Source organism: Melanotaenia boesemani, chromosome 21 (genome assembly GCF_017639745.1).
Source record: "Melanotaenia boesemani isolate fMelBoe1 chromosome 21, fMelBoe1.pri, whole genome shotgun sequence".
NCBI lineage: Eukaryota > Metazoa > Chordata > Actinopteri > Atheriniformes > Melanotaeniidae > Melanotaenia > Melanotaenia boesemani.
The window spans coordinates 10,684,704-10,699,235 of record NC_055702.1 but is presented as its reverse complement, the minus strand read 5'-3'; the positions used below and the strand labels follow the sequence as shown (position 1 = coordinate 10,699,235).

Genomic DNA, 14,532 nt, shown 5'->3' with positions numbered 1-14,532 from the left:
TGATTTATGCTTTTGAGACTTAAATAGATTGTGTCAAATTGTGTTTGGACAAAGGATCAGGCTGCTGAAATAAGCTGTTCTGTTATACTGGTCCCCGTACAATTGGGCAACCACAGAGCCTCAGACCTTTCAGAGAAGACGTACAGTAATAAAATGTTAAATTCTTTGCTTTTTTTTTATCTTAAATGAATCATGAATTTAAAACATGTTTTTGTGCTAAAACTGCTGGAGTTAAATGTTTTCTCTATTGTCATGTTGTAAGTGTGCATTCCACAAATAAAGTTCATTCATCCAGTCTGTGTTTGAAAAACAGTTTTAATAATGCTGCTCGTGTGTTTAAAATACCATGACCTGCCACTGACACTTTGAGTTTCTTTTTTTACATATGAAGTATCAAATCATGATTATAAAAAGAAACAACGTGAAAAGGTGTTCTCCTGTGACACAAGTAAAAAAAACAAAAAACAAAACAGATAAAAAGGTACAGAATTACACTCAAATGACTATTAGTACATGGACACAGAGCATTGGATAAGCAAAGTGAACAAAGCTAGTGCATTATTATAAGGATAAAATGATCAAAAGTAACAAAAGTCCACCCATTTCAGTTTTCAGCCTAGATATTTATGAAAAACAGCCGTGTTAAAAGAAAATGCTTCTCAGTGTGAATGTATACACTGTATATATGCTGCACTGCAATCAGTGCAACATTAGTTCTGCTGCAATGATGGAACACTTTCCAGTTTATGAAGGATTTTGTATCTGGCATTTAAAATGGTTTTAAAGTACCAACAGCATAAGCAAAACATGAGATAAATGAACAACAGCCTAGTTTATTTGTGAATGATGACTCAGTGGACATTGATTAACCGTTTAACTTCACAAAACAAGAAATGTGTCCTTGTTTAGTGAAACAGTCCTTTTTCTGTAGGAGAAAAAACATGATTTAAAATCCACGTATAAACACTGTAGCCAGACAGCGGCGGTTTACATGTGAGCACAGTCCTTAGTGAGTCTATGACTCATAAATCAGAGTCCTTGGTGCAGAAAGGCATAAAGGTAAATCCTTAAAACACACACCATCTTTCTGAGGAGTTCACTTTCCAGAGGGATGGATAATACTTTTGTGATCTCAGCTCATTTTTAGATCTGTGTTCATTTTATACCTTAGTGCCTGCATCATTCAAGTGAGATTCTAAGGTTCTTAGGTCAGGGAAAAGGCAAATACAGAGGCATTTCACTCATTTAACTTTCTGTCAAACAGATGAAAAATAAACAGGCTGTCAGTAACACCACTTTCTGTTTTGCTGTGATCGTTTCAAGTCTCACCAGACTGGCTCAAAGATGCTACAGAAAGCATTCCTCTTTAAGAAAAACCCCACTTCTCATCTGTCATTGCACAAAACTCTTTTTTAAATTTCTACATGTAATACAAAGAACAAAAAACAAAAATGTAATTTCCCTTTATTAAAACTTTTTACAGAAACGTTTCTGCAATCACAATTTCACAGATTTTTTTCCTTCTTTTTCTTGTTTTTTTTTTTTTTTTATCAATTTCTGCCCATCGCCTTCATAAAGTTCACTTATTGTGAAAAAAAAGTGAAATAAAAAACTTCTACCTTGCTACCGTGTAGTAAAAGTGTCTGGCACAGTGCACTGGGTGGCAATAAATACAGAATATAAATAATTTACATGTACCTGAGCTCAGACTTGTAGCACCGTTCTGAGACAGAGCACCAAAGGGACACTGCATATCTCCTGATTGAAAACTCAGAGACACCACCACCTTTAAGGTTTTCAGAGTTTTCATAGTGCAAAAAACTTTTTATTTCTGAGTGTTATCACCACTATGTCCCTTCTGGTCAAAGTCTCAGCTGCTGTATCTAACGTTGGCAATTATACAAGGCTTTGGTAGGGTCGGAGGTTGCTTGGGACTCATCCTAAAGAGAGAGAAAAGTACAACAAATACGTGAGTAACAACAGACAAAGTGTTACTTTTTAAAGCTATATGAACGGTTAAGGTTGCTGCATACCTGTTGGGGTGTGGGGCAGGACGCGCAGGTCTAGAAATGCTAGGTACCGGTGTGGGGCCGCAAACCGCAGAGGGCCCTTGGGCTACAGCATGGCCTTGCACTGCAGAGGAGCTTCGCACCAGACGACAAGTCCTTGGATCAGCCGGGAGAGGTTTCTGAGGCGGACTGGGCTTCTCCAGCTCCTGTTAAAGTACAGATACACTGAAGTAATAAGGGACAATTTCCACCAGGGGGCACTGATAGACAGATAATTGCTATTACAGCCCACAGCTGCTTGTTCAGTCCTGCTCTTTCAGGCGCCGGGGCAACATGTGATGAGAGGAGCCATCATGTGGTTTTAATTTTCTCTAGGAAACTGAGGTTAGGACAAAGGGCTGCTACCTAGCCCTCAGCTGGCCTCTATTCACTCCCTCCTCTTCTCCTTGGCTCAACAAACAACACAGAGAAAGGACCCTCAGGGCTAAACCTCAGACCTCACACTGACAGCTAATACTGCCATGCAGTGAAAAAGGAAAAAACCAAATAACAGCAAAGTGAACCAAAATTAAATGAATATAGTCAATATGGTGATTAGCTGATACAAAATGCTGATACAGCTTCTGCTAAGCATAACTGACCCCCAAATGCACAACGCTCAGGTGAAGCATAGCCTCAACACCCCCCAACAGCGAGTTTTGATTTATGTTTTATCTGCATGATTTTGGAGCTGCCAAACAGCTGCTAAAGATTCTCTGAGTAAAGTCTGCTGCCAGAAGGAATCACTTCCACATTCAGAAGTTGAATAGCACCAGCTAAGGGAATGTACTTCCGAAAGACAAAACACTGCTAAGAGCCGCCGTATGGCACCTGTTGGACAGGTGCATTTTTGTAAAAAAAAAACAAAAAAAAAAAACGAATGCTGCTCTTTAAATGCGTATGCAATTAACAATGAGTATTCTGGAGCTAATAATACACAACAAATAACACTGCATCTCTGTGGGTTTGGTCTTTTTATTCTCATTTTGAGACCTATCGTGTTGTGTTATCCTACGGGAGCTACATTTTGTGAACGGTTAAGATTATTCATACAAAAGCACTTTTTCTATTTCTATTCTAAATAGATTTCTCAGGGCTGCAAACAAAGACAAACAACATGATCAAGGACAGGAATAAACTGTTTCAGAGGAAATAACAATTTGCCCAAATTTTTCATTTCTCAGTAGTCAATAGAAAGTTCTTTATTTGCTATCACAGAAACCAAACAGTTTTCATAAACTAACAAACTTTTTGCTGATCTCCACTGCAAATGATCTCAAACTGTGAGATAGAAACATTTCCTTCCTGTCACTTTTGCCTTCAGTTCTCTCCATGGATGACTGCATGGGTTTAAGGTCTGAACTTTAGTTCTCTCATTTAATTACTTTTCTACTACTTTTACTAACACTTTGGCTGTTTGTTTTGGATCATTGTCACAAAGTCTTGTGATTCTGCAGACAAGCTTGTTGTTGTCTTCTTCCTCAAAGACGTGGAGATCCTTTTAGAAGAACAGTAATCCAAGACAAGTGGAGACATGCAAAAAGCCTATAATTACATGAAGTGCTTAACTAATATTATTGGTATGATTGCAGAATAAAGTAAACATAATAATAAACATTTCTCCCCTTTAACAATATGAATTGATGTTAAATTATACATTGTTGGAAAGCCTGATAAGCCTTCTTTACAATGAGGTAAAACTTACAAGGATTGTGCTTTTATGGAATAAACCATGCAGCTAAATGCATGAGTAGTGCACGAAAATGTGTCAAAATCAGCCTCATGCTCATGCTGGTCCCCAGCTTAGTCATGTTTAGTGGTTGGAAGGCATCTAAATCCTCAACCAGGAGTTGTTGAAGGTCAACCAGTGTGGTTGTGAAAGTGATTATCATATGTAAAGCACACCCCCACTGATCACACAAGTGTTTCAGTTGGGTTGAAGTCAGGACTCATGGCAGGTCATTCCATCCTCTCCACTCCCAAATTCTGCAGGTACTCTGTAATGATCCTGGCTCTGTGGGGAAGAGTTTGTCATTCTGGAGGATAGAGTGAGGTTCCAGATGCTGGAGACATGTGACCACCACTGGCTCCAGAATCTCATTTCGTTAACCCTGTCTATCAATGAGGTGCCAATCATGTGCCAGTCATACATCTGTGACTGGAACACACCTGGCAGCTCTTCAACCTGTAAACAAGAGTAAAACCAACAGGAGTAAAACCAACAAGAGGGTATTGCAAGGGGTTGTGCACTACCCACACATTTAGCTGCGTTGCTCATTCCAAAAAGCTTTTTGTGCAAAGTTTAGATGCAAGAAAAAACAAAGAGGTAAAAACATGGATTGAGGTTAATAGAACACAATGTGTCACCATGTTTGGTCACTTTTTAGGTTACTTTGTGACAAAAACAAACTGTTTCTCGATTACAAATTCACTAAATGGCCGCCCTCCCTGTGCCGGGTTCTGCTGGAGGTTTTTCCTTCGATTAGAAGGGAATTTTCATTTTCACTGTTGCCCCGTGCATGAATTAAAGTTTTGTTTCGATGCAATCAGTTGGTTTCCTTAGCTAAGCTGTTATTTAATATGAATTGGCTTGTATGAATACTGATTGAATGAATATGGATTGGCTGGAATTGATTGTATGTAAAGTGTCCGGAGATGACAGTGTGAATTGGTGCTATACACAAAAAAGCTCAACTGAATGTATATTCGTTAATTCATTATCTTAACTGCTTTGTCCATTACGAGTTGCGCGTAAGCTGAAGGCTATCCCAGCATTTTAACAGGTGAGAGGCAGGGTACACCCTGGTCAGGTCACCAGTCCATCGCAGGGCCAACAGAGATATGGACAAACAACCATTCACCATCACTCACTCCTAGGGAGAATTTAGAGTGACCAATTAACCTAACATGCATGTCTTTGCATGACGGTGGGAGGAAGCCGGAGTATCCAGAGAGAACCCACCCAGAACGTGCAAACTCCACACAGAAGAGCCACCGCCCCCCAGGTTCGAACTTCCCCCCAGCTGAGGCTTGAACCAGTGACCTTCTTGCTGTGAGGCTGCGGTGCTAACCACCACACCACTGTGCAGCCCTGGTATGTATAATTTGGGCTAAATTTACAGTACAGTTAAATTTTAGTACTTTTAACAGAACTTTCAGTGCTACCTTAAAGGTTGAGTTGTAACACCAGCTATAAATTACTGTCTGTGGTTCTTTCATCTATATTTGTTCTCTTTTCTCCATCTTATGTCTCAATTTGCACTTAATTTTGCTGCTGCAAGAAATGATCATTTTCTATTTTTGTTGATGAACTCCTTCATACATAAAAACAAGCTGCCGCTTTTCACATATGTTATAAAATGTTTTCTAAGAAAAAACATATTAAAACTCAAAAAACCCATACAGGTCTGCAACAGAACAAAAGCATTAAATCAAGGTTGGAAGCAATAAATATTCTATTAACTTGGAAAATTTATTGTCTATCTGCAGTGAAACATTCTTGAACAAATTATTTCTGAAATTTATTTGTCAAATAGTCTTGTCTTTCTTCTTTATTTTGTCTGGTCTCTTTGGCTGTCTCAAAGGTTGCAAGTCAAACCTGATAAAAGCCAAAAGAAATCTTTGAGAATCACAGAATGTGGGAAAACCTTTGACTTCCTCTTCTCTTCGGTTTCCACATCCTGCAATGCCATAACTAAATTCCTTGGAATAGGAGTGGCAGCAGGCTGGGGAGGAGGGGGGGCTTCACTTTCATTATTTATGGGGCAGATTGTATTGTAGAATTCACATCTAGTACAATGCAAGCTTCTGGGATATTTTCTGAGACTGTGTGCAACTGTCCACATGTCTGTAGTTTTATCGGACACAAAAGAACCATCAAAACAATCCACATCAAAACACCAACCTGAAAGTGCAGCGAACATCATCGCCTCCCTGGTTAGACATTACAGGCTGCAGAGGCAGTTAAAAGCTTTCCAGACACAGCAGTGAAATTACAGTGAGTAACATCATCAAATAAAATGTTTCCAACTGAGGAAACAGGAAATTCACTCACCATGACCATCCTGCAGGAGTTATGAAGTGACGCACTACGAAATGACGTCCCTCTGGGTGCAACGTGCATGTGAGGTGGAGGGGCTCTGTGAGGTGGAGGCGCAGGGGGTCTTGGTTGCCTGGGCCCAGGGGAGAGGGACAGGGTGAGAGACAGGGGCACCGGGTGGCTGAGGTGAACTGGAGGGCACTGGGGAAGTCTGCGGAGGCTGTGGGCAGGATAAGGGGCTGGTGGGAGCCCCGCCTCCGGCCCTCGATGAGGAGACTGCAAAAAGATAAAAGTCAGAAACGGAAAAGTTGGTCAGAAGATAAATCATCAGCTTCCTGTCAGAAACAGTCTTGTTACCACCCTCCTCCTCTTCTGTGCTTCCTGATGTTGTCAGATAGATATAACTCAGTCACTCCCACTTGGCTGCACAAGTACTTTTCAGGTAACTTATTAAAAGGCAAAAACCGTCCAATATGCCATTATGTGGCCTAATGTTAAAACTGACACAGCTAAGCAGACCTCACACGTTACCAATAATAGATATCTGACATTGAATTGAGCCAAACTATGACTCTGTCTCATTTAGACCTGGCCAGATGTGGGCAGCTTAAAGAAACACAATATAACATATAAAAGCACGTTCACACACACTCATGTGGCAGTTTTATGCAGCTCCCAACAACTGGAAAATGACCTCACCTGCACTTCGCTTACATCAAACAGCCTTCCACCCTTTCTCTTCTTCCCAAATGAAAACCACATGCTACTAACTGAAAACACAAACTCCTGCTAAAGCACATCAGCTCACCTCACCCCTGTGCCATCCTGCAACGCAAACGATTCATCTGACACAGTTTCTCTTATCCTTCAGGAACGCTTAATCAACTGTATCACTTCCTATTACTAGCTGTGTCAGCGCTGTAATGGAGTGGTTAGGGCATATGGAGATGCAGGCACAGAACCATCACAGCAGAAATGAGGTCTCTGTCTTGCAATTATTAGCAACAAAATGACTTTAGGTGTCAGACAAGCAGCCTTGTCAACATTGTCCATGTAGGAAACATGCAGAAAAATCAATTTCTCCATGAACAGGCAGCTGTTAATGACAAGAAATGCATTCACGAGTTCTGAACGCAGCTTTCTGTTCAGACTCATCATCATTGCCTCTTCCACACGTCCACATTCAGAGGGATGGTTTAATTGGATCTGAATGAGCTGCCATTTGTGTGAAAACAACATGTCAATCCAGCTCAGAGCAACTTGTGTGAATGGTTGCGACATTTCAGTTGGATCACAACACTGATCATCTGTCTCTGATCCTTGATTTGTTTGAGTCAGATACTGTATTAACATCTGTATATGTATTTTTGTGTGGCCTGTCAAAAGCAGATGTGTGATCTGCTGTAGTGACCTTGAAGATGGTGGCACTGTGTGGTAGAAGCGGGGCTGGTCGAGATGGAGATGCATTTACTGAAGTAGGCTGACGAGGGGCCGGTGGTCCACTGCTTGCAGCACTTTCTGATCTGTAACACAAAGAAGACGTTTTATATTTTTAGTTAAACACTTACATTAATCACAGATCAGTTTTTGATTGTAGAACGAAATAAATATATTAGTATGATTTGTTTTACACTCAACAGCATCTGTTGCACATTTTAACATTCAAAAAGCAGGGAAATATATTTACAAATGACTTATTTCTCACCTGAGCTTCTCAAGTGAGTTCTTTTTACTGGTGATCAGCAGACCCAGCAGAGTTTTCCTCTTGATGCAGATGATCAGAGCAGCTCCCAGCACAGTGAGGAGGGCCACCAGGATGCCCACTGTCAGATTCCTACTATCTGCTCCCAAACATAAATGGAAACAATATAGTTTCAATACAGTGCTACTTTAAAACCTGTTTTTGTCAATATTTCTGCAGATTTCTGGGGTGCTTTTAATGTGGGTGCTAGGATTTTCTTCCTTTGAAGCCACTTGTTCTGAGTTTGATTTTATTTGTTTTAAAACCAAGGCAAAATGTGGCAAATGAATTTAGCATTCAACTTTGTTGGAACAATTTCAGTAGACAGGTTTCTATTCACTAGCAAGGAAATCTGAAAGTATGTGTTCTTTTTACACTGACTGGTGTCAAGCAAAAAAAAAAAACCCAAACAAACAAACAAACAAACAAAAAAACTAGACTATGTAGTGACACTAGAGGGTGGTAGTGTAGGCCGCACTGCTAGCAGTTGTAATTCAGTAGAAGAAGTAGCTGTCATAAATGTGTGGAATTATGCTGCGTTTGATTTGTACTCTGAAGTTGGATTTTCCGAGTTCCCAGTCGGGAATGCAACAATTAAGCCCCTTGAATGTCGGAAATCTAACTTGGAAAGTTAGGGAAGGCTCACTAGCTCCAACTTCACCCATTAAAGATGGCTGCTAATTCCCAGATCTGACTTCTGGCTTCCGAGTCAAATCAAACCCACCAATACTCTTCGATGACAAAAAAACAACTGCAGTAGACATCCAAAAGAGGAAAATAAAGCTAACTTTTCCTAAAAATACATTTTAATCTCTGGGAATATCTGGGACTTTATATCTTAAAAATACTGCTTAGTTACTTAAATTTATGATTTGTTGGCTCAGACTTGAAAAATCTGGTTGAGTCACAACAATTTCATCTTGTGCTGGTCAAACATCATTTAAAAAGTTGTTTCCATTTCCCCTTGAGTTTATCAAGTATTTATTTATTAATTTTTCTAAAGATGAAAACCATTTCAAGTGAACGTATTTTTTAATGCCCTGAAGAAAGTTTCCTCATTTTATCTTTTCCATTTATCATTTCTGACTCATATCCTCTAATTGCAAAGCAAAAATGACATTAAAACCTGACTACTGCGTCATAGTTTTGAGGATGTTAGGTTTTAGGAATTGTATGTAAATGCATAATTCTGCATTCACATAATGAAAATTGGTAAGTGTGCCTGTTTTCAACCTCTAATAAGAAATAAAGTTTAAATGCTGTTTTGATATGGCAAAAGTAAAAAAAAAAAAATCTCTTATGTTTCAGAATTTTTCTAAAAAGTGTGTTTCAGCCAAAGAGTTGAAGGTTTTTAGGTTAGGATGATGAATATGAGGAAAGTTCTTCTTTTTGTTTTAGGCAAAACATTCAAAAACTGATCCAGTGTATAAAGAGTTAAATGAAGGGGGTCTACTCAGTATTAGGCAGGTGGTTTTAATGTTGGGGCTGATTGGTGTGGTCAAACATTCCACAACCAAGGCATATAACATTACATAGGCTGAGCTGCAACGACTCAGTCGGTTAATATAACCGATTTGCTGTTGACTTACCGGCGAGTCTGATGGGGCCACTGTCCACACTCCCCCCAAAACCCGACTTGTCGCAGAAGGGAGGCGCCCAGTGAGCCTCACAGTGACAGTTCTTATTGTTGTTACACACCTGCAGAATATTAAAAGTAAATTTTAGAGTTGGTTATTACTGCACAGCGTATCTGTTTCACGCTACCTTTGAGTGTGTACTGAGTAAATGATAAACACTTAGCTGTCGTGCGTCATAAAATTGGATAAATATTTGAGTGACTTCAGTTGGGTTGCAGCTAATTAGGAATTTAATTACAAGTTAATCCACTGACTGTTTTTCAATTAATCCAGTAATTAATGTGGAAAAGGGTTCAAAAGTGATGAAAATGCCTCTTAGGTTTTAGGAGGTTGCCTGGTTTGAAATGCATGTTTTCTAGAACTAGAGTTTAAAAAAATAAAGAAATAAAGAAACACTGGAAAATTCTGTTTACAATTATATAAACTGGAGAAGAACAGCAAAAAGTCATGTTAGAGAATGAAAAAAGTTCATGTTTGAGAATTTTTGCTTGACATATTGTAAACAATTTTCTATTTATGTTATTTCAGAACAGAACAACACACTCAGTAAATACTCAAATTAGCTTTGTGCTGCATGAAATAGGCATAGTAAAGATATCTGGTATAAAAAAAAGACAAAAAACAAAAAATCAAATCTGACTCCTTTACACCACATTTTCATAATCTGTCTCTCTTGAGGATTCCCTGCCTGGTTAATAAGGAACAGGTGAGGGGCTCTCTTTAGGGCTACATCTTGATCCAATCCATGCATGCATGGGGTGCCCTGTCTCCAGGGGACCATCATCCTTTTGTTTCAGTGAGGAAAACATTCCTTAGCATTTTATAAATTTGTTTTAACTGGAGCTATACAAACAAATACGACCTGATAACAACAGGAGATGTTTCATTTTAACTTTTAACAGGCAGTCACAACAGTTTCTTGTGTACATGTGATGAAGAAAGGACATAAGCAGTCACAGCCAGAGACTCTGGGACCTGTCAGTCAATTTAATACCACAAAGTCACATAATTCATCCCAAACAGGACCACCCATAGACACTGAACGCGTAAAGTTTAGGAAAAATCTAACATCCATGATGGCAAATCAAACCATGTGTCACTGCTTGCTGTGTTTTGCCAAGCAAAATCTGTTTGGCAAGATTTTATTTTCCCCTCAACAGAGTTTTTAGGACAAGGACAGCAGCCTGAAATGATGATGAATGGCACTTAAAGCAGGACATAAATGAGATCATTACATCTAATTGATTGAGCCTTTCAGCGTTCCCCGTGATTGATTGCAAGGCATCATATTGGCTCCCTATCTGATGTACACTAGGCTGCATTTTGAAAGTATTACAGCTTAAAGGAGCTTTCCATGAGGAAGAAAATGGGACATTAAGTGGGTGGAGATGCTTTGAAACAGACAGCTGTTACTTTGGTTCTTTATTACATTGAAATAGGATGAAAGTGGCTGTACTCACCCCTCGTCCACTGCACTTGGCTGCACAGTCATGCACACCAAAAACACTGACATTCTGGCACTGACGATTCAGACACATCTGAGGGACACAAAGACATTAAAAATTGACAGTGTGAGCTCAAAGAGAGAGTCAGTAATATTCTAATTCCTTTAATCTTTTCAGGGAGGAATAACAACCATATCCAGCTTGCTATTCCTTTTAATTTGCCACTGACAAACCACTTCAGCTTTAAATCAGTATTGTATTAAATATAATTACATTGCCACTGGGATTTCTCAGAAATATATCAAAGCTAATCCTTTAAAGGTTATTGTATAGCTCCTTGAACGCACCACACCCAAATATATCCAGGCTAAATAAGAGGATGAACAGTAGTTGGCAAACAAACTAATGACACAACCCTTGAGGGCAGAGGCTGGGTGGAGGTTTATAGGGAAGTCAATAAAACCAAATGGAGTAACAGAATCAGCGAAGTGACCACTGGCTAAACTGATCACCACTAGGAAATGCCAAATAAGCTGAATAATGGTGAGTCAATTAAGAATCTGAGCCAGCGTGAGTTCAAAATGACAAGCAGGCACACCCTGAAAGACGTCAAAAAAATAAAAGTGTGGTCAAATGCACTTGGAATAAAACAAGTAAAGAACTCGATTATGCTCATGCTCCATTAGGTTTGTGGACCTACTTTTAAAAGATGAACTTTATTCTAAAAGTTTTTTCTTTGGTATGTAATTTGAATTATTTATTGGTGCCATCCAGCATTTGTAGCAGTGATTTTAGTGGAATTTTCCACATTAAAAGCAAATGTAAGAAACACTTTAACTGTCCTAACTTTTTGTATTTTGTGGTTGTAGTATTAGATAAGATTATGCCCCAGTTAATAATTTTAATTAAAAAAAAAAAATGTGTGTGTAAATGTGTGTAAAATGTTGTCCTACACTGGGTGATAAATGTAGTGGAAAGGAAAGTACAATATTCTTACATGAAGTACCTCAAAACTCATAGTGATGCATGTGTATCCTAACAAGCTGTAGCGTGTGTGCTCTGTCACAGGCTTCAGCTCTCACCATTCCATCTCCACACTTGGTCCCCGTCAGGACCAGGCCAGGATCGGGCATGTCATCACCCAAGTAGACATGTGTACCCCTGCACAGTATCCTGCCCCCTTCCTGCAGGGGTATGTTTGTTTCTATGGAAACAGCGTTGGTGCCAATTACAGGTCGGTTTGCTCCTCCTTGACACTGGATTTTGCCACATTTAGCATCTCTGTAAACACAGAAAACAGGAAAAAATCTATTTAAACAGAGTGAAGAAGTAGCAGCACATTTGTACTGTTTTAAGATCAGAACCCAAGCAGTTTCAAAGAGACAGCTTGCTGCTTTGGGGAAGTGACTGTGTATCCTATAATTAGGACTGCAACTAATAATCATGTCCATTGTTAAATGAAACAGCTATTTTTTTTAACAGTCAGACACACAGATTCCAGCCTCTAACATAAAAAAGACTTGTTATGACCTGACATATTCTGCTCATAGAGGGAACAATTTGTTGATGGTCAGTACAGCGTATGTGCCTCATTGCTTGCCCTCAACTGAATGCACTCATTGGTTTCTATGGGAACATCAGCTGTTACCGTGCTTCACATTTGGCAAAAGAGCCTTTTGAATCTTTGCCACAGTTGCCATAAGGGTCTCCTGCTGAGTTGACCCTTTCAAAGCAGATGCCTGGAGCTGGCTTGGCTCCTACAAAAAAAAAAAAAAAAAATTAAACATCTTAAAGAAGCTTGAAACCATTTATAGTCACAGGAAGCCAGTAAGGAGGTTTTCCACATACCTTGGCCCCACAGTGTTATACACTGTTGCTCATGAGTCTGACATATGCCGTTATAGCAGTAGCCATCCACGTTGTGGCAGGCGTGGCCATCGTGAAGGTAAACGTTGGAGGGGCAGTGAGGGCTGGTACCAGTACAAAACTCTGGCAGATCACAAGAGTTACTGGATTCACGGCATGGGGTGCCTGCTAGCTTCAGCTACACTCAAAAGTAGACAGAAACACAAAGAGTCAGATTCAGACAAATATGTAAGGAGCCAGAGCAAGATGCAAAGAACTATCCCCCCAGTTTTAATTTTAAGATGCTGAATCAGAATTGTCTGACTTGAGAGGCCTGTAAAATATTTTAAGATGGTGAATGAGTACAAATTCTACCTGGCAGTCTTGGCAGCACTGTCCGTGCGCACAGACGGCATCTCCTTTCAGAGTGCAGGTAGTGGCATTGCAACAGGGATTCATACATTCCTTTAAATGCAAAAAAGATAGGAAAAAGGCAGTTAGAGAAAAGAAACCTAGGTACAGGGAAGCAAAAGTAAAGAAAAATTAACTATCCAAAAGCAGACCATATTTCACCTCAGAGGAAAAGCTCAGACTTTGTTACCAGACGGGAAGCAGTCCTGGCAGGACTGTGCTCTCTAGCAGCTAAAAAAAAAAAAAAAAAAAAAAACTGGCACACTAGAAGAAATTGTACTTTCTTGTTTTCTAAAAACAACACTTCCATTTGACTGGTTCTGGAAAATCTGCCAGACCACTAAAAAAAACAGCACAATTAATGATAGTCAATTTAAATGAGAGACAAAAAGAAAGAAAAATGGAAACGGTGCAGAAAATCATTGAATAAACAAGATACTGTGTAACATCAAGAAACGTGCAAAGAATCAACCAAACCAACTGACAATATAGGAAGAAAAATTCATTTTTGAAAAGCAAATGATAAAGTCAAACCAACAACTCTGGCCAAATTCAAAGTATTTGAGATAAAAAAAAAAAAGAAAAATTCAGCATATGTTCTTCCACAACCTTCCACAAACTAATCATGCAACCTCTGTGCAGGGATGCATTACTATCACAGTCAATGCCAACATAAAATAAGACTCACTCAGAAATTCTTCATACTAAAGTAATCTTTCTGAATGCTACTGCATCAATCCCCTTTAGTTTAGCTGGTTCGTAAATCTGAAAACACACCCACACATTTTATTTAAAGCACTTTAATTTGTTAGATGAAGGTTTTCCAATTAATTTAGCTATTATTTTGTATTTTCTTAATTTTATTTATATATTATTGATATTAGGATGACAAGCTTTCTGACTCAAAAGACCTTACAATCTACAACAAAGAGGAAGAAATAAGTTTGATGACTTTTTGAGTTACATACAGTATAAAAGATCTATTTTCTTTGGACATAGATGTAATCATGACAAATAACATATTGGAACATTCCTGAGTCATCCTTTCTGACATGCAGAGAAAGATGGCCAGTACCTTCATCACACTGCCTCCTGTAACATTTTCCATTTTACTGTGCAGGACCATCTGTCCCATGTTAGCGGTTATCATGACCCCTGCTCTGCAACCAATCAGCAGCTCTCCACTTCCTGACACATATGGAAGGAAGAAATTCAATCGAGTCTGAGCATATAAGATAAAATCTGTTTGTGTTTGCAAGTCTGCTTCTGCTTATGCAGTTAAGCCAAAAACTTATTGGCTGGTGGTTGACTCTGTCTCCATATAGGATCATCTTTGAAAAAGAAGGCATTATTATTCAGGAGGAAA

The 14,532-nt window shown here is 39.2% G+C and overlaps 1 protein-coding gene across 1 annotated transcript in view; it reads right to left on the bottom strand.

Moving 5' to 3' along the window:
- Window positions 1–297: 297 nt before the first annotated feature.
- Window positions 298–14,532, bottom strand: part of LOC121632515 (disintegrin and metalloproteinase domain-containing protein 12-like) — a 93,801-nt gene continuing 79,566 nt past the window's right edge. Inside the window, exons 13-23 of the mRNA XM_041974090.1 lie at window positions 13,131–13,220; window positions 12,759–12,954; window positions 12,559–12,667; window positions 11,993–12,191; window positions 10,926–11,003; window positions 9,418–9,526; window positions 7,793–7,931; window positions 7,499–7,610; window positions 6,103–6,363; window positions 2,034–2,215; window positions 298–1,940 (exon numbers count right to left, since the gene is read on the bottom strand). Of these exons, the coding sequence (XP_041830024.1) occupies window positions 1,871–1,940; window positions 2,034–2,215; window positions 6,103–6,363; window positions 7,499–7,610; window positions 7,793–7,931; window positions 9,418–9,526; window positions 10,926–11,003; window positions 11,993–12,191; window positions 12,559–12,667; window positions 12,759–12,954; window positions 13,131–13,220 (1,545 nt within the window). The 3' untranslated portion in view covers window positions 298–1,870. The remainder of the gene's footprint in view (window positions 1,941–2,033; window positions 2,216–6,102; window positions 6,364–7,498; window positions 7,611–7,792; window positions 7,932–9,417; window positions 9,527–10,925; window positions 11,004–11,992; window positions 12,192–12,558; window positions 12,668–12,758; window positions 12,955–13,130; window positions 13,221–14,532) is intronic.